General features: G+C 47.6%; 2 protein-coding genes across 13 annotated transcripts in view; one reads left to right on the top strand and one right to left on the bottom strand.

The window, feature by feature from the left end:
- The window catches only part of Alox5 (arachidonate 5-lipoxygenase), a 45,134-nt gene extending 40,411 nt beyond the window's left edge, over window positions 1–4,723 (top strand). Inside the window, 7 exon segments of the mRNA NM_001281587.1 lie at window positions 81–284; window positions 700–786; window positions 1,370–1,548; window positions 1,725–1,846; window positions 2,099–2,199; window positions 2,709–2,879; window positions 4,123–4,723. Of these exon segments, the coding sequence (NP_001268516.1) occupies window positions 81–284; window positions 700–786; window positions 1,370–1,548; window positions 1,725–1,846; window positions 2,099–2,199; window positions 2,709–2,879; window positions 4,123–4,302 (1,044 nt within the window). The 3' untranslated portion in view covers window positions 4,303–4,723.
- Window positions 4,724–5,264: 541 nt separating this feature from the next.
- The window catches only part of Marchf8 (membrane associated ring-CH-type finger 8), a 79,985-nt gene continuing 65,545 nt past the window's right edge, over window positions 5,265–19,704 (bottom strand). For 9 of the 12 annotated variants that reach the window (XM_040737242.1, XM_013110414.3, XM_013110411.3 and 6 more), the window contains 5 exons: window positions 13,251–13,336; window positions 12,225–13,070; window positions 10,876–11,056; window positions 9,073–9,220; window positions 5,265–8,718 (listed from right to left, as the gene is read on the bottom strand). In XM_040737242.1, the coding sequence (XP_040593176.1) occupies window positions 8,417–8,718; window positions 9,073–9,220; window positions 10,876–11,056; window positions 12,225–13,070; window positions 13,251–13,336 (1,563 nt within the window). In that variant the 3' untranslated portion in view covers window positions 5,265–8,416. The remainder of the gene's footprint in view (window positions 8,719–9,072; window positions 9,221–10,875; window positions 11,057–12,224; window positions 13,071–13,250; window positions 13,337–19,704) is intronic. The other 3 variants (XM_040737243.1, XM_005066097.4, XM_040737244.1) reach the window with 1 other exon arrangement.

Below are 19,704 nucleotides of genomic sequence, written 5' to 3'. Positions count from 1 at the left end.
GGAATTTCCCTAGGGGCCAGGCCCTCACACAGTTACATAGGAGAAATAAAGTGCTGTGTTCTCTTTCTTCAACATACCAGCTCAACCAAGCCCCTGGAGAGAAGAACCCAATTTTTCTCCCTTCGGATGCAAAATATGACTGGCTTTTGGCCAAAATCTGGGTGCGCTCCAGTGACTTCCATGTCCATCAGACGATCACACACCTTCTGTGCACACATCTGGTGTCTGAGGTGTTTGGTATTGCCATGTACCGCCAGTTGCCTGCTGTGCACCCCATTTTCAAGGTACAGCCAGCTACGGCTCCACCTACAAGAAACGAACATCTGGGAGAGTAGCTGGCATCCCAGTGCGTGCGTGCGTGCGTGCGTGCGTGCGTGCGTGTGTGTGTGTGTGTGTGTGTGTGTGTATGTGTGTTGGGGTGGTGATGGCTAGGAGTAGGTTGCAAAGAGGGGCCCTGGGACAGATGTGCCTCAGAGGATGGTGGTCAGACTTTGCTCACAGTGAAGCCTTGGGCCAGCACCAGGGCCTTTGCCACTAAGCATCCCAATGGTGTCCTCAGGCCTCCTAAAGCTCTGGACAGGAAGATCTCCACACAGACCTTCACTTTCCCTCTGGGGCCAAAGTGGCTGCCCTGTGGGCTGGCCTGGGAGTGCTGAGTGAGCAACCAGACCCTCACGGAGGTTTCTCCTCTCCCTTCAGCTGCTGGTAGCCCATGTGAGGTTTACCATAGCCATCAACACTAAGGCCCGGGAACAGCTTATCTGCGAGTATGGCCTTTTTGACAAGGTGAGTGCCCTCTTCCACACGGGGCCTGGAAGAGCTCTGCCTTGCCACTACAGCCCTATCTGGGGTCTGGAAAGTGTGGGAGACGGGCCCTCCCCCAAGCCCCAGGCAGCTGCCCTCTTCCCTTCATACTACCATGACTTCTTCCCTGTGATGTGTCGCATCCTGTCCTGTTCCAGTTGCCTCCACGAACCCATGACCCTCCCACCTTACAAGATACCTGTGACTTCCCCCACCCTACTACACCCCTGCCATCCTGCCTGTTGCCCAACCCCTGCACAGCCAGGTCCCTGATGTGCCCAGCTCTTAGGAGCTAATTGGCTTTCTGGAAGCTGCGTTCTGCACAAAAGCCTCTTCTCTGCTGCAACTGTACAGTACCCAGGGCACTGGACGTGAGTCCCCACGTCACCCAACCATGGAAGTGAGAGCTTGGCTTACTCATCTCACTGCGCCTCACAGGATACAGGCTGGACACCTCTGTGCCCAGTCACCCCACTGCCTCCAAGTCTCTCACAGATGAAGCTGGGAAGTTGGACAGCTGAGGCAGGGGAAAGCAACCAAGCTTAGGAGCTCTGCTCTCTCACAGGCCAACGCCACCGGGGGTGGTGGGCATGTGCAGATGGTGCAGAGGGCTGTCCAGGACCTGACTTATTCCTCCCTGTGCTTCCCGGAGGCCATCAAGGCCCGGGGCATGGACAGCACCGAGGACATCCCCTACTACTTCTATCGAGATGATGGGCTGCTGGTGTGGGAAGCCATCCAGTCGTAAGTGAGACCAGGTTCTGTGGGAAGGCAAACCCTGATGAAGAGTGTGGTGAGGTGGGTCTGCTTCTGGGTTGCGTGTTGATGGCGGGAAGGGGCAGATGACATCTAGAGTCAGACATTAAGAAGTGACAGGCTTGCCAGAGGGACCTGCAGGACACTCACTCCTCCTGATCCAGGTTCACAAGTGAGGTGGTAAGCATCTACTACGAAGATGACCAGGTAGTGATGGAGGACCAGGAACTACAGGACTTCGTGAAGGATGTTTACGTGTACGGCATGCGTGGCAGAAAAGCCTCAGGTGGGCCGCCATGATTCTATGCTTCTGCTGTAGAGCCCAGGCGTGTCAAAGTCACGAGAAACAAGAGGCAGGACATCTTGCTTCCAAGGGTACCCACCCGACCAAATGCCTCCCTCAGAGCACCTGCCCCCACCCCTTCTCCAAGTGTCTTGCCAGGGTAGATCTTGGAATGTGTGGGTGTGGGACTCAGGACGGAGGGTGAACCAGGCGTCCCTCACAGGGATGGGCTCATGGTCTGTGGCTCCATCTTAGGCTTCCCCAAGTCCATCAAGAGCAGGGAGAAGTTGTCTGAGTACCTGACTGTGGTGATCTTCACAGCCTCGGCCCAGCACGCAGCTGTAAACTTCGGCCAGGTAGGCCTAGACAGCCCTCTCTGGGGTACCACTGCCTCAGGCACCCCACAGTCGGAGCCACCCTCATACTCCTGGGCTCCCTGGTCTCCAGCTCCTGCCCTACTGTCCCACCCAACCCCATGCAGTCCCTGAGTTTGGAACCAGCAGTAGTAGGCATGAATTCTGCAGACATGCCTAAGGCACTCACCTGTCTGGGACAGTTGCAGGCCCTGGGAAGGGGGGAAAGGGTATGAGGAGGGAGAGGCGAGGACATGGACATCCCTGAGGGAGGCTGGGGGGCCCTGGAAGGAAGGCAAGAGGAGCAGCCAGGGAGGAGGACAGAGGAAGTGGTATGGGGACCTGGAAGGCGTGGCTTGAGGAACAGGAAAGGGTGAGGTGGGGTCATCAGAGAGATGTGTGGGTGGTACCCACAGGGAGGGGTGGAGCCTGCTAAGCTGGTACCCTGTGAGGTTGGAGGTGGGCGGGCGCTGGCTTTTTGGGCACCCACACTATTGGTGCTGCTCTCATAGTATGACTGGTGCTCCTGGATCCCCAATGCTCCTCCAACTATGCGGGCTCCACCGCCCACGGCCAAGGGTGTGGTGACCATCGAGCAGATCGTGGCTACTCTACCAGACCGAGGCCGCTCATGTTGGCATCTAGGCGCAGTGTGGGCATTGAGCCAGTTCCAAGAAAATGAGGTGAGACTAGGCAATGCTGGAGGGGGTATAGGTCACTGCAATTTCAACCAGTTCTCCAGCCCAGGGCTTTGGGGTTCAGGCTCTGGCTGGACACCCACAGCCAAGATTCTTGACCTCTACGGTGGAACTGCTTGGTGGGGGGAACACCCCACCCCAGGTCCTCAGCCTGGGTCTGAGCCCAGGGTGGATTGGCAGTGGAGGGCACAGGCTCTGCTCCAAGTCTTCGGAGAGGGGTATGTGATACCACCCTCTAAACCACCCCCAGTTTTTGATAAATCGCTTCCGTGTGGTTTCCTGGCTCCCTACAGGGAAAGTCAGCTCCCGTGCCCCTTCCAGTATTCCCAGCTGTGAAGGTCTTGGCAGACACAGCCATGTGCAATGTGTCAGTGCTCTCCCACTGGGTAAGCCCCTTGGGCTGCTAATGTGCTGCTTCTGTGCTCAGTGTGACCTCTTCTCCTAGACGAACATCTTGGTCAAAGGATGCCAAGTCTGACTTCCCTTCTGCAAACTAAACCCCACATCCCCTACCCACTTCAGACAGTGGTGTAAGCAAGCAGCATATTACCCAGCAGGGTGCTCCCTGCCCCACTTCCTGATGCCCAGGGCCTCTGCCTATCTCAAGCCTTAAAAGATGGGAAAGACAAAGGACAGAGGCCACAGAACTTCCAGGGCGGAGACCTTCCAGGTTCCACTGTACCTTAAAAAAACACCTGGCAACTACGAGTAATTTTCTTTTAAAGCTCCAGCCCTGAGCCTCTCATAGGGAAAAGGTGGTGGCATTTGTATAACCTATGACTTTTTTACTGACACATAGCATTTGCATATTTATGAGATAGTGTGATATGTGTATACAATGATACTGTTCAGTTATAGCATCTGGCCTGGAACTCACAAGATCTGCCTGCTTTTGCCTTCCAAATGCTGATATTAAAGGTGTGTGCCACTGCACCTGGTGAGATAGCAGTTTTTAATATCCCATATATGGCATTTGCACCTGCTTCTTTTACCTCACACAATGGCCCCCAGGTTAATCTGTGTTCCCACGACAGGGTTTCCTTTTGTATGGCTACGTAGTGTTCATTGTGTATATGAATGTACCCATCCCTGCAGGTGACAAAGGTAAAAGATGATGAGAGTGGAGTAGATATCCCTCCTTCTCCCAAACGAAGCCTCTTTGAGTGGGATGAGGCCTACAAGTCCATACAGCATCATCTTAAACTGTCTTTCCATGTCTGACTCTCAGCTGTTTCTGGGCATGTACCCCGAGGAACATTTCATTGAGAAGCCAGTGAAGGAAGCCATGACCCGATTCCGCAAGAACCTGGAGGCCATCGTCAATGTGATCGCTGAGCGCAATAAGAACAAAAAGCTCCCCTACTACTACCTGTCACCAGACAGGATTCCCAACAGTGTAGCCATCTAAGCCTGGCCTTCCTGGCCCAGCATCTCTCTGGGAAGGCCAGTGGTTTTGGCAGCCAGACTCCTGGCAGGCTCTAGATGCAGGTGATGTGTCTTCTTTCCATGCTAGCTAGCAGTGCTACCCCTGGGCCTGGCTATTCTAGTTTGGGGGGACATGCTCCTGCTTCTTCCGGTCTTTGGTGGAAGTATGTACACAGTACAGGGACCTCCCACCTGGATCCCGGCTCTGCAGCTGTGACCCCCAGCCCAGCTCAGCACTTCCACACTAAGTAGCAACAGTCCATCAGAGTAAGTGACATCTGTCCTGGTTGGGTCAGGGTTACCTTATTCTATTTATGCTTTGTCCAACTGCTTTCATGTAGTAGGTGCCTAAAAAAAAACTCTTGAATGAAGATTTTGTTATGAAATAAAATTCATTTAAAACAGACATTTGTCTTTCTTTGTCTGGGTCACATCATTTAGTATGGTGCCTGTGTTTGCCAGTTCTATTTACCTGAAAATTTTATGTTTCTTTGCAGATGAACAAAATTATATATTTTAATATATATTACATTTTCATTATCACTCACCAGCTAAAGGACATCTAGGCTGTTTCCTAGATTCTGTTGTTGCCTTCATCAATGAATAGCCTTCCCCTAAAGAAGAGAGCCCTGGAAGGACAGGCTACCCACCTCATCTGTTTTTGTGCCCTGGCTAGCATAGACATCATGGTCTGCATCCCCTCCTTTTCCTTCCAGCAGGGCAACTGGCTGACTCTTGTCTCCTGAGGCAGGTTGTAATGACTAAAAGAAGTAACCCAGACACTAAAACATATGTCACACAGGTCTTAGCATCAATTTAAAACCCCGTCTACTCCCAGCCCTCCCACCTCTGGACCCTCTCCCCACAGCCTCATTATTATTTACTTATGTGTGGGCTGGAAAGGGTTGTCCAGCTTCACATAGGAAAACACTCTCATCACAAAACTCCTTTGTAAAGAAAAACTTTATTGCTACCTTTAGATATCCCGTGTATAGCACAAACAAATCCCCTGTACAGAGAATTATTCCAGCAGTAATACTGAGAAACAGTGAACATACACAAAAGGATTAAAAAATTTTAGACATTCAGATTACTAGAAATTTTCTAAGAAAAATTTAAAATGTGAAGTGCTTTTTAGAAACTACACTACACACACCAGTGTAAATTTGGTTTTTATTAACAATCAGCTTTAAACATTGCATCTAAATGTGCACCAGTTACACACCTTCATCAATCACTTGCAATACAAAAACAAATGCCTCCATCTCCCTATGCTTTGGGCTTTTCTTGGACTACAGATAAAAACTGCATTATTTCAAACCAGATTTGGTGGGGTGGTATTTCAAATATGCATGTGCATCTAATCACACCCACAAAAGTATGGCTCTTCACCCTGCTCATGCAGCCTTTGGTCTCCTGTCATTTAAGATACCACTCAATGCCTTGAACTGTCCCCCTCCCCCACTGCCTCAGGTCGGCACATCTGAGTCCAGGTGGAAACACCCACAGGTTTGGAAACTAGGCCTACATGACTAAAGAGTGTGCTAAAGCCAGAAAGGAGAAACAAAGAGACCTGGAGTAAGAAGAGAACTTTACAATATTTCCAGAAAAATCTTGCAATGAACTTGGGCTCAGCCCCCACCCACTTACTTGTGGCAGCTAAAGTCAAAGGCATGCCAATGGGTCCATGATACATGGGGAAAAGGTTAAGTTATAGATAGGGCTGACAGTGACACCCTGAGACTACCTGCTTCTTCATCTGACCCACAAGCTTAAGCCCTCCTGGTCCTGGGGCCTCATCCTAGATCTGCTTGGTACAGCCATATGCCATCTTCCCACTACATTATTCAGGCTCAAATTGAGGGGAAACAGATAAACAGACAGATAAACCCTGCACAGTTACTCAGAGAGAAATCAGACAAGGACTAGGGAGCCTGGACAGACCAGAGCCCTGCTATCATGCTTCCTAGTGCAGTCTTGCTGGTCTCCTGCACTGAGTTGCCATAGGTACAGCTGTTTGCTCCATCAGAGCACCTACAGGGAAAATGAGCCAGGGGTAGCTGCGAAGGGAAGAAGGATGCAGACAGACTTCATCAGAGTAGCTAGAGAAGAGATGGAGTTAGGCCTTCCTGAAATGAGGAGAACAACATGAAAGTCATGGTTCTAAAGCCACCTTATCTATGTGGGGCACAAGACCCCTGGGGCAGTTGTGTAGGGACTACCCCCAGTGAGGTACACTGTCCTCTCTACAGAAGCCTCAGTGGCTGGCCAGGACTTCATACTTCAATCTCCGTCTTCACGTGACTGCACACCCACTGTTGGGTGAGCATCGCTTCAGGGACAGCTGCTGAATGGTATAGTCAGAGCTCCCTAATGGGCAGTCTGTAGCTTCCTGGTGTCCCCAGACTGAGAAGGCGTGTGAGTAATTGCACTTTGGGGTATAGTGAGCCCAGGGAGGCTTGTGTGGTCTTGGAGAGACAGCAGGTTAACCTAAGGGTGGGCTGATTGAATAATGACTGAAATCCCTGGCAAAAAAAAGCTCTACCACTGAACCCTATGACCCCAAGCACTGGGAACCACAAAAGATCCATTGTTGGTTTCCTCAGTCTCTGAGGAAGACAGGAAAAGCAGCAAAGCTCAGGTCCCCAGGCACTGCCCCTCCCACCTCAGGAGGCTCTGAAGGCCCCGTAGCCAACAGGGCCACTTGGGAGAGGACACTTCTGGGGTCCCTCTTGTCACATTGTGAGTAGACTATGGCCTGACACTGTGACAATGGCCTTCAAGAAAAACATATTCAGTAGACGTTTTAAAGGGACAAAGGCCATTTAATGGTAGTGATTTGGCTTTGTCTGTCTTGTGAAAAATGGTGCAGGAGGTAACCCCAATGACATAATGGATCACATGTGGCCCTAAGAACCTTAAATGATCCTGTCAGGTCTGGTTAAGGCGGTGAGTGGGTGTGGGCCAGCCCATGACGCAGTGGCCCATGACAGTTGACTGCTCATGCCAAGACCTCATATCAGAGTTGGCCTGTCTCCCAGCCCTCAACAGTGACTCCACAGAACTTGGTCAGCACCATGGAGCAGAGGTGGATCACAGGGGTATCCACAGTGTGTGTCCACTCCATCTGGAGACTTCTGTCAATCAAAGGAGCATTCTCCAAATACTCAGTCTGACTTACATCCATTAGATCTCAAAATCCTTCCATTTCAATGTTGACAAAACAGAAATGTATGGGTGGGCTTGTAAGATAGGGCCTGTCAGCAATCAGGCTCAAAACCAAAGAGTATGCCCTTGGTATCCATCACCTCCCATGGACACTGTTAAGAAAAACTATCTCAGGCTTGTCTGTCTTGTTTGAAGTCACGAGTCTTTTCTGGACATGGAAAGACATCCTACTATTCAGAATATGTAAGGCAGAAATTGTTTCAAATCAATTTTGATGCAAAGAGATAACAGGGACAATAAACATGTCTAAATATGACATTCTTTTAAGTGCCACACCCACTAGACACAGGAATTCCAAAATAAAAACTTTTATAAAGTGCTGTTTGCTCAGTGAGTCACACACCAGCAGACACAGGGACCTAAGGCCTTACCCACCCCAGAGTAATGTGGGAACAGCATCCCAGCGAGGAGGGGCTTGTGTGAGTAGGCCGGGCTCCCTTCCTGTCTCCTAGCTCTTGTCAGTGAGAAGGGAACCCTCCCACCAGCAGCAGCACTCCCTGTACCTCTCTGCTCTGTCCTCTGGGGACTCTCTCACCACCAGTCTCCCCCATGCTGCGCTGTGCCCTGCTTTAGCCTTTTACTTCCTTATTCTGCTCAAGACCAGGAGCTGACACTCAGCCAGCTCCTCATGGCGGTTACATGGGGTCTCTCACCTTCCCAGCCCACACAAGAACCTGGCAGAATGGGGCCAGCAGCATCTGCCCCACAGGAATTCTAAGAGATTCACACCAAGGACGGTTGAGAAAAAGAGAGGCCACTATCAATAGTCACCTGCTCCAGTCTATGCTATTACATGACAGAAGGAATGAACACAATATGCAGTAAACAAATTCCTTCAGCTCTTTGTGGACATCAGGGAAATGACACCGTCAGACATTAATAATTTCTGCTCCAGTGTCTTCAGGCTCTGTGCAAGAAGAATTTGTGGTGGAATGACACATTCCATGCCCTTCTTTATTTTCAAGGGTGGGCTCTGTTAGTGCAGACTTCTCAAAAATATTCTTTTTACTTGTTTCTGGACAGTTTTGAACATAGATCACTCTATTATATGCCTTGAGCCTTTTCCATAATTGTAGGTACACCTTGCATTGAACATACATAAAAAGAAGTCCTCCAGTGAAGCCAATGGCCACAACTACCAGTTTAGTCCAGAAAGGCCACTCTAGGATTCCTGCAAGGGAGGAGGACTCAGTTAGCCTGTCAGGATCCTCATTTAAGCTGTAACTAGGACCCAGTTTCTGAACTCCACAACCAGTAAGTAGATTTGTTACTCATCAACCCTCCACCCAACCCCCGCCCCACCCCCACCCCCAAAGGCAGCATGGAGAGCTCTCACTGTGGTTTATCCTGCTCTCTCAGGAGTCTCAAGTCTCATCTCTTGTGATGGACTTTGAAGACACAGAGAAATATCCATGGAATTCATCCTTTACAAACCCAGGTGTTCGAGAGAGGAACAGCTCTGAACCTCAGCACCTCAAACCCCAGGACCTGTGAACAATGCTCACCCCATGGTCCAGACACTCACCTGTCACCTGACCCTGCTTGATCTCCTCTGCGGTGCGGTCAATGAGCACATACAAGGACCAGACCACACAGGTGATAGCAATGACATGGAATGTTACTGAGCACATGATCTTCCTTCGCTCACTGGAAGTCATCTGCAACTTCTCCCACTGGAAAAGACAACACAGAGAGCATGAGGCCCAGACTCAGAGCAAAGGACCACAGTGGGCATGACTGTTGCTCATGACTATGATCGGGTCTCCTTCTCTCCCATTCCCAGGTGAGATCCACTTCCCCAGATACCCAGAACCACTTTAAATCTCTTGGCTTCAACGAGGTAGCAGATATAGCCAACTTTCTGTGCGATGAAGAGAAGCTAGTTCGGAGAGGAGCAGTGACCTCCCACTAGCTACTTCCTTATTCGTGTGAGCAGACAATGAAGAGCTTGACAAAGAAGCATGTCGGCTGAGACCCAGCTGCTAAGTGGTAACTGACATGGAGGGATGGAAGAAGAGTGATGACACCACAACACACTAGGGATGAGTCACGTCTATGTTGTGAAGGTGAATGGCAGAAGGCTCTCACTCTTTGGTCCTCTGCTACTTTGGCAGCAACAGCTTGAAATCGATGCTTAAGAGTTCTTGGTACAAGCAGTCTCTGCCAGTGCCATCCCTCTAGAAGCTCATTAATTTACTCCAAACAGATTGGCTTTGTCATTTACTGGCTCCCAAATCAGAAGAAAAGACATAAAAGTAGAGAGAAAGAACAAAGTGTAAACATTCTGCATATCTTCTGCTAATGATGGCGACAGACTATCAGGCTAACTGAAAACAGCTTCATTGATGATCTACCCTACCTCAGTAGTGCAGGATCATGTGACAGATTCACACAGAGTAGGTTCCAAGAGACTTTGACCAGGCAAAACCTTTCCTTGAGCAGTTTGCACCTGCCTTCTCTAATACCCAACTACTTTCTGTTAGGGTTTTAGAAATAGCAAGATCCCACCTGAAGCAGAGTCAGCATCTTGGTGTCTTCTGTTCCTGGATTATCTCTTTCCTAACATGTCCACAGCTCAAGCCTTTCCCATTCCTGAAGTGCTCACATTCACCACCTAAGTGGAACCTTTTCTCCATGGGCAGTATGACCCCTGTGAAGCCCTTTCCCTTTGCCTGTCATTCTTACACATCTAGAACTACTTCAAAGCCACACCATTTACAATGCCCCTCCTCCCATGAGATTGGCCCATGAAGACCACTGCTTTCTCTGTGTTCTACTGCCAAATAACCTAGCATTTCATTGGCCCCATAATGTATGGGTGCCCTAGCAACCTGTATATTAGTGATTTTGACAGAGCAGGACCCCCTTTTCTCCTTCCAAATGTGATCCTTTGTGCCTGGCACAGAGAGAGATATATGAAACTGACAAGTTTGAAGGGAAGCCAGTTCCAGAAAGGCAGCAGTGACTCGGGGCACCTCTTCATCCATGAACCCTTTCATTCAGGAAAGACATACACAAACAAGCCGGCTGAGTGTTGAGGAGTGTGTGTCCTAACTAGAGCCATACAACAGCTAAAACATAAGAAGCTAAAGGCTGAGCATGCTGTCACAGACAGCTGGTGGACACGGAGAGAAGACGGATAGTCAAACAGTTTCAACGTGAAGGAGAAAGAAGCGCTATAAATGAAGGTCAGAGCTGAGACATCACAATCAGAAACAACGATCTACAATGTGAACTCCAACCCCTGATTTTTAAAGCAGTGAACACGGGTGGCCAGGGTGCAGAGTCTGAAAGGGTGACTCTCCCAGCGGACCCCCTTCTTACGTACTTTCCTCAAAGGTTTCAGCTTGGTTTCCATGATGAACTCGTACTTGCAGAGCTCACAGCATCGTGTGTCAGAACTCTTGATCCACTGCTGCAGGCAAGCCTGATGCACAAAATGGAGACTTCCTGTACAGTGACAGGGGGTGATCAGAGGGCTCTCATCATCTCCTTCACAGTGGCAGATCCTATGGAGGAAGACAAGCTAGTCAGTGAAAGAAGGGTCTAGAACAGGGAAAATGACACTATCAGAAGGCCAATTCCTCGGCAAACAAAGTTCAGAAATAAACACTGTAAGAGTGACTTTCAGCAGAGGGACACACAGGCACCAATGAGAACAGTCACGATTGGCTCAATGTCAGCTTACCATGCAGCAGCGTCAGGACGGCATTTGGAATGGAAAGGGAAGACTGATACAAGAAATGACAAAACAGGCATTTTTAGGGAAGACTTCAAACTTGAAACATAAAATTTAGGCAACAATAAAGACATCTTCCAGAACATAAGACATGAGAGGAAAAACAAAACCCAAATCAGCACTCTCACCTCCAAAATAGCACAGTGGCTTAAAGGCTGGAAGCCACACCCTCACCTTCACAAGCACAAGAGCTCCACCTCCCGCCCTCTCCAAACGGTTCTGCAACTTCCTTTCTCTTGGGGACTACTCACCACATTAAGTAAGAATTATTAAAGCAGCCATTGTTTCCAAGGAAACATCCTGGATTCAACTACCAGCCTCCATGAACTTAGGTATTTGAGAACAGAGATTTTCCAGCAGCTGGATAACAGGTAGAAACAGCTGTTCTGAAGAGGGCCTGACCCACGCCTGGCTAGACTGCTGTGTTATTTGTTTCAGAAACAGGTTTTCTGATCCAACCATAAGCAAGGTTAACAGTTGACACAGAGAAGGGGAGACTAGGGGAGGCACAAGGGCGGGAACAGATGAGCTCAAATTGGGCCCGGCAAGGATGTTGTACAAGGAAGATAAAGGCGGGAAACTGGGCAAGGGTAGGACACACAGGAAAGGGGAAGGAAGGAGAGAGAGGGAGCTCTGTGGGCAGGCTACTGGACACAAGCCACTCACAGAGGCAAGCTAGGAAGCTCAGCCACTACTTCTTCCCAATATTTAAGCAAAGCCTACTTATTTTGCTGAAAGGAGTGGGTTTAATATGTGCACTTTCTGCATCTTATGAAATTAGCTTCCAGATGGTGTCACTGTGTGGAAAACACAATTGCTCTACAGCTGGCAATGGAATGTCTTACTACTTCAGTTTGCAGAAACTTCACATATTAAATCAAGGTAAGGTTATGAGGTGTTAGCAGAGACAGCCAGATGGTGGCTCCTGGAAAACCAACCTGCAGGCATCCCCTGAGGTGGACACGGGAGAGATGGGGGTGCATTTTTCAGAGAGCGGAGAAGGACAATCCAGGTCACTGTCCTTCTCCACTGAGCAGAGGGGCGCCCGCAGGACCCTGCTCTTCAGTTTGGCAGATGATGCATCCTCGAAGACGTCGTCATCTCCCATTTCATCAGAACAGAAGTCTGTGCTTCCTGCCAGCCAGCTGGAGGACTTGGCAGTGTGCAAATGGCTGGCATGGCTCTCCAGCTCATGGAACCTATGCAGGCTACTGGCACTTGAGCCACGGGAGAGTGAGAACAGGTACCGGAGCAATCGCTGGCTTCTTAACCTGGCCTCACCATCAGCTTTCTCCTCCAAGAGTGGAATGCGTACGCTCCCCTTGCCAACTTCCCTCTTTGAGGCAGCTGAATGGTTGGGAGAAAGGGATATGACATGGGAGTGTTTGGAATGGTCGAGGGGTGGGCAGTGCTCTGCTCTTTTTGTTTTAAGACGGAGCCTGTTCTTTTTGAGAGCCGGACCTTGAGGAAGCACCAATTTCCCTTCGGAGCAAGTTCTTTCCATATAGTCAAAGCTTTCCAAAGTATCCTGGGTCTTCTCACCCACATCACTTAGTGACTTGGAGATTCTGAGGGATCTTCTGGCCTTAGTGTTCTTAGCAGGCCTCGAGGCTTGGTCCCAGTCTGAACCAAAGGGATTTCTCTTTGATGCCTGTAATGTGTCCTTACAGATAACTGTCACAGTGAGCCCTTGTGTCAGAGAACTCTGGCCTGGAGGAGCTTTCAAGACAACAGCAGACTGCACGGGACTGTAGTGACAACACTCAGAAAACCCTGCACTGGAACTGCATGCAGAACAGTGGAATAAAGCACAGAAAGGAAAACAAGTTTAAAGAGAGCGCCATCAAAGTGGGGAGAGGAGCAGACAGCACATAAAATCAGGCTGCTTACACCAAAGGTGGGGTGACAGAGCAACGGAAAACTCAGAATTCTGGGCCGACACAGGCCATGAAGCAGAGTGTTACCTGCAGATGTCCTGGTTGGATGGTGTGACAGAAGTACGAGAGAAGGAAGACACTGGAGCCGCCGTGGATGGAGGACTACTCCCAGCCTGCAATGACACACCTTCAGTCAGTGTTTATGAAGAAGCCAAGGGACCCAGACACACTGTCTCCTTGTGAATGGCAGTGGGTGGAAAGTCAAATGTCTGCTGTTCCCTAATGCTCTGAGAGGATATGTATTAGGTTCTTTGATGTGTTTTGTTGAGACAGGGTCTCATTTTATAGCTTTGGCTGGCCTGAAACTCACTATATAGGCCAGGCTGCCCTGAACGCAGAGATTAGTTTGCCTCTGTCTTTGCTTCCTGAGGGTTGGATTAAAGGTGTGCACCACTATGCCTGGCTGGAACACCCATCCGATCCATACAAGTCCAGGCAGTATTCTAACAGTATTTTTTTTCTCATCTGTGAAGAAAAACAGCTAAAAGATATTTTAAGAGCATAGGATATCACTTCTAGGCTCTGAAGATTCAGTAGCATGTATGTATGTATGTATATATATTTAATTACTTCCTAAGCAAGTCAGGAAACCAAGTCCTAAAAGGCACTCTACCAATGTGAAGGAAAACAAGCCAGGTGCCTTCCTGTCAGCAGTTTCTTCACTTGGTTTCCGAGAAACCCTCCCCAAGGCTGGCAAGTTGTTTTCTACCTATCTAACAACAGAACCGGAGAGTTGAGCCTCAAAACCTTACAGCCCTGTCACAATCCTGGGAAAGGATCCTAGTTAAAGAACCATGCTAGAATTAAGAATCATACTCAAGAAATTTAAACTTGAAAGAATGTGTAAGGAGCTCACAGGACACAGCAGGTCTCTAGACCCTGGCACCTCTCACACATCTTTTACTGACAATGAGGGCACATGCTCCATATGAAATCTGCGAGGTTTACTGTTGTACAAACCCCCACAGTACACTTCCACAGACCTAGATGGCACAAGCCAGTTACTCCACATGGTCACCTGAACTGATCCAGAGCTGGAGTCAATATGAGATGGGTGAGGCTGGTGCTGGTGTGATGTAGTGTACTGATGTACAGCATTTCTTCTATTTACAGTATTTCTTTAGTGTCTTCCCATATAGCCCAACCCTCAAACACAGGGTCCCCGTGCTTTAATCTCCCAAATGCTGGGATTACAGGAGTGTGTCACCATGCCTAGCTTACAGCAGGAAAATGCACTCTAAACTAATGATAACTACAGTGTGCAGGCCACACCTGTTTACTATTGTGCCAGTCTATGAGCTATGGTTCTGAGGATCCGCAGCACAGAGGGTTTGCATCAGCATCAGCAGGAACACATGAGCTGCATTCAGGCAGCTACAGTGTTACTAGAAGAATTTTCCAGTTGTGTTATGATCTTATGGGGCCACTGCCATCGCTACTCAGACCACTTCTGCTCAAAATATCATTGTGTGGCACCCACATTGTGTGGCCACCATTGTGTGGCCCCTCCTTAGAACAGGGAGCCTGAGTGACAATCTGCTATGTGAAACCTAACAAGATGCAGGAAAAGAATCATGTTCCTTGAGTAAACTCCCATCACAGCTCAGTTTACCTAGGGCCCACCTGGTGATTGCAGGCAAAAATGACTGAGAACTAGCCTCACTTTCTAAGTGTACCCCAGGAGGGTACTCTCATCTTGACACTCTACCAATAAGGCATCAGCCATGCAAACAGCATTACCACCTCCCAGAAACAGACCTCTGTCCGCTTCTGCCAAGGTTCAAGCATGCCAGCCTGGAAAGAGTATTGCAGCACAAAATTAAACATCTCTGATCAACTCAATCTTAAGGAATTTGACTCAGAAGATACATGTTAACTGAAGTCACCAGTATATACTGAAGTCTCCAGTATCATTCAGTTAGCACATCTGAGTCATCAAGTAATCTACACTGTGTAACTGAATGCACATATGGACATTGGGCATTGTTCTAGTTAGTTTCTTTGTCAGTTTGACACAATCTAGAGTCACCTGGGAAGAGGGAAATTTAACTGGGAAACTGTTTTCATTAGACTGGCCTATACGCAAGCCTGTGGGGACATTTTCTTACTGAGTGATAAAGAAGGGCCCAGACTACTGTGGACAGTGCCACTCCTGGGCAAGGTAGCCCTGGGTTGTATAAGACAGTAGGCTGAGCAAGCCATGGGGAGCAAGCCAGTGAGCAATGGGTTTGCTTGAGTGCCTCCTCCAGGATTCTGCTCTGCTTCAGTTCTTGCTTATGATGAATGGCAACTGTAAGATGAGGTAAACCCTTTCCTCCCCCAGGTTGAATGGTTATAGTCTTTCTCACAGCAATAGGAAGCAAAGTAAGACAGGAATTGGTACTAGGATCACAGGGTATTGGTGCGACAAATATGACCATGTTGTTTTGGGGAGGACTGTGAAAATGTTTGGAACTTTGGGGTAGAAAATTCATTAAGTACTCAGAAGTTAATGAGCTGCTGTGGGAACTTAGAAGGTAAGAATGCTAAGACCAATTCGGAAGATGGAGGCCTGGAGTATTTATTTTAGAGGGAAGAGCCATTCACAGGATACTGGGAGTTAAGAATCTGTGTTTTCTGATCAGTCATGACTGAAGAATCCGCTGTGATCCACAAGAGACCAGAACCACTGAAGTGAAATTGTTGCTTTACTGAGACAATGATGGGGCTGAAAAACCAGTAAGGATAAAAAGAAACCAGAATCACTAAGGTAAAAACTTCTAGGAAGCATTCCTTCATGATGAGCATACAGAGTTGTGGTGAGAAATGGCCAAAGCTGCAAACTAGGAGCTGAACTTAGGGTATAAGAGTCTTCCAGATGGAAAGATTTTGATGGCATGAAAGCTGCAAGGCTGAAGGGGAAATGGACAGCAGCTGGCTTAGCACAGTATAAATCTAGAGAAGCCTTAGTTGCAGTGGAGACTCCAGGATTGGAGGGGTCATGAAGAAAAGCTGAAGTTTGGTATCATGTAGCAGAGTCAAGGTCCTGAAGAGAGGTCAGGAGGCCTTTGGTAAAGATGCAGCCTATGGAGCTCACAGCATATTGGAGATGCCAGGACTGTGGAATGAATGACTAACAAGGATATCAGCAGGTGTAGAAAGCAGCTAGTGTAAGTTTATGAGACAAGCTACATGTACTGATGACAGAGCTAGAGAAGTAGAGCAGCCCAAAGCCCTTTGGACCCAAAAGATTGTGAGTTCCAGATGTCAGACATTGGGCTACTTATACATCTGTACTTGGGTTTTGCTTCAATGGGTATTTTAAGACTTTGGATATTTTAAAGAGATTGAACTTCTAATGTGTTTGCATTTTTAAAGACATGGAACCTTTCAAATTATATACTATAGCTTATATTGTGATAGTAGCATTAGGTATCTTGGGAATAAAAAAGAAAGGAAAGGCTATAGCTCAATAGTGATGCATTTGTATATCAAGTTAACAAGGGGTCAATTGTGCCTGTTAGTTTTTTGTCATCTTGACACAAGCTAGAATGCTGTGAGAAGAAGGAATGACAATTGAGAAAATGCCTGCATCAGATTGGCCTGTAAGCAAGTCTGTGGGGGCATTTTTTTTATTAACGATTGATTTAGGATGGTTCAGATCACTGTGAGAAGAGCCATTCCTGGGCAGGTAGCCATAGACTATATAAGAAAGCAGGCTGAGCAATCCTTGAGAGCCAATAAGAATGTTCCTCCATGATTCTGCTTGAGCTCCTGTCTCCAGGTTTCTATCCCCCTTGAAGAGTTCAGGCTTCCCTTTATAAAGGATAATAATGCCATAAGATGAAATAAACTATTTCTTCCACCAAGTTGCTTTTGGTCATGGTCCTTTTTCAAAGCAACATTCACAAACTAAGACAAGCATATTCTTTAAATATACTAATAGACACTAATAGAGTTCTTAGAATCTAAAGTTTAATTTACTTGGAGATACGATAATAAAAAGTCCAGGGCAGCCTCTGTCACTCTCAGTGAGAAAGGGGTCTCAGGATATATGTGGACAATATGTCTTTGCCTCTTCATCTCACATCTCATGGGCCTATTGACATGCACCATCCTTCTCTTTTTTCCAGCATCTTCAATCCAATTCCAAAGGCCCCATCCATCCCTTGGAAGCTCCTCCTGTCATGAATTAAGCACACAAGGTCTCTGGTACCAAAGCTTTACTGTCAGTTACAAAGGGAGGCAGACAGAGAACTATTTTAAAATGTCCACACTCCCACAATCACCGGTATTCTCCACTTTCTAGACCCAGACCACTTTGAGACTGAATATCTTCATTAGCCAACACTGTTTAGCTGCCACAGGAAAAGCCAAAAATATATCATGAAGGTACAGTACATAAGAGAGAAGTAAGTCATCAAGCCACCCCCTTGAAAACCTAGCAGAATGCCCATGTGTATTCATACCCTCATTGCTATGCAGTGACCTCTTCTGTGTTGTGGGTCAAACTCAATTGGTGGCACTGACACATGGAAGAAAACCTCCACCCACAAGGGATGGGAGACAGAGGGAATTACCTAGTCAGTTCCTCCTCTTACATTAGGAAGATAGGGCCCTCATGCCACCAAATTCACTTGCTGGATTGTGAAAGGACCATATTGTAAAATCTGGAAAATTGTACTCAATAAGGACCAGTGTCCTGGGAAGAGGTGGGTTTCATTTGAGAAGCTGAAGTCAAGAGAAAATACCTGCCACTCTCCTCTTAACTCCAAATAATGCATGTCAAAAGGGTATAACAGGGAATGACCATATCTATGCATATACAGAGTAAGGGCATGAGGCAAAGCTAGGAAGCAGGAGAGTAGAGCCTGATAGCAAACAAAGCCTCAATTATAGAGGCTTTGTTTATCAGAATACCCTTTAATTTGTGTTTCCTTCTTAGGAAGTTGCTAAAGGTTACTGTCCTCCCACCCCAAACTAAAAGGTAGTGATTTGTTGCTAACCACCAGTTCAGCAGGCCTGATTTCATAAGACAGATCCAGCCTCTCTGGGTGTCTGTAGTCACTAAGATTATGTCTCAGCAAACTTTTCAGTTTAGTGAAATTACTCTGTAAAAGCCAATGCTTCACTGTCAGAGGCTCCTTTCTATAAATAAATACTCAGTTATATCCAACCTAAACAGTGAGCTACAATTAAAAAAGAGGTCACTCTGTGGCTGCCCGGTACATACATCACAACTCTTGCTGGAAGGCTGTGCCAAGAACCAGCCTCCACAAGAGCAATTAATGTCTCTGGCCATTAAAAAATGAATAGATACAATATAGAATTCATGGGGGAGAATGCATGATAAAGAACTACCAAATACAAAAGTATTTCTATTACAAGTGGCGTTAACACTGAGTTCTCTCTTTTCCTGGCCTGCTGGTGGCCAGTCATGTGGACAGCAGTATGTCTCCAGCACAACAGGGTACAGCACTGTCAGAAGAAAAGATGCACCCAAAACGCTTTCCTACCACTTGCCTTCCTGAAGTCTCTGCAGCTAGAATCTCTACAAAAAACACATTCATAATAAAGAACACTGAAGGTGACAACTTCTGAGCAAAGATGTCTTCATAGCTCCAGAAACTGAAGTTGTGACCATATAAAGGCTCAAAATCACCAGCGATGGATTTGGCCAAAGGGCTGTGTCTGTGTATATGTATATTACTCAGAAGGGCCTTTCACTAATGTAGCTTTCTTTAAATAGTTATTTTTTCATTACCAAGAATAATTCTTACAGAGTTTTAAGGGAAGTGGCAAAAGAGGCTCAATGTGCTCTGGGACCACTCCACTGAGCAGACCACTAGAGTTAAGTCATTTAAACATCAAGCTAAGGACCTGAGGAAACAGTTCAGTCAATAGCCAAGTACAAGGACCTGACTTCCATTCCTAGAGTCTACAAGGCTGTTGGAACGGAGCTTGTCATTATGGTTGGTGCCCTCTTCTTTTTTTCCCTATTTTTTTTAATTTTTAAATTTAAATTAGAAACAAGGTTGCTTCACATGTCAATCCTAGGTCCCTTTCCTTTTCCCTCCCCTCCTCCCACACCCTCCCCAGCACCCCCTCATTTCCCAGGGAGGGTGAAGCCCTCCATGGAGTGGCCATAGTCCGTCATTTCATCCAGGGCAAGGCCTAGACCCTCACCCAAGAGTCCAGGATGAAAGTGCATCTCTCATTGTGGGATGGGCACCCAAAGTCCATTTGTATGCGAGGGATAAATACTGATCTACTACCCAAGGCCCAATAGATTGCCTAGGCCTCCTCACTGATGCCCACATTCAGGGGGTCTTGATCAGTCCCATGCTGGATTCCCAGCCATCAGTCTGGGATTCGAGAAGTAACCCTTGTCAGGTCAGCTGTTTCTAATCCTACCACTGGAGAGATGGAGACAGATGGATCCTGAGGTTCACTGGCCAGCCATCCCAACCTATTTGGCAAGTCCCAGGCTAGTGAGAGACCC

This window comes from Mesocricetus auratus, unplaced genomic scaffold (assembly GCF_017639785.1).
Source record: "Mesocricetus auratus isolate SY011 unplaced genomic scaffold, BCM_Maur_2.0 Super-Scaffold_100676, whole genome shotgun sequence".
NCBI lineage: Eukaryota > Metazoa > Chordata > Mammalia > Rodentia > Cricetidae > Mesocricetus > Mesocricetus auratus.
Note: the sequence above shows the minus strand (reverse complement) of the source record. Positions and strands in the feature narration are given on the sequence as shown.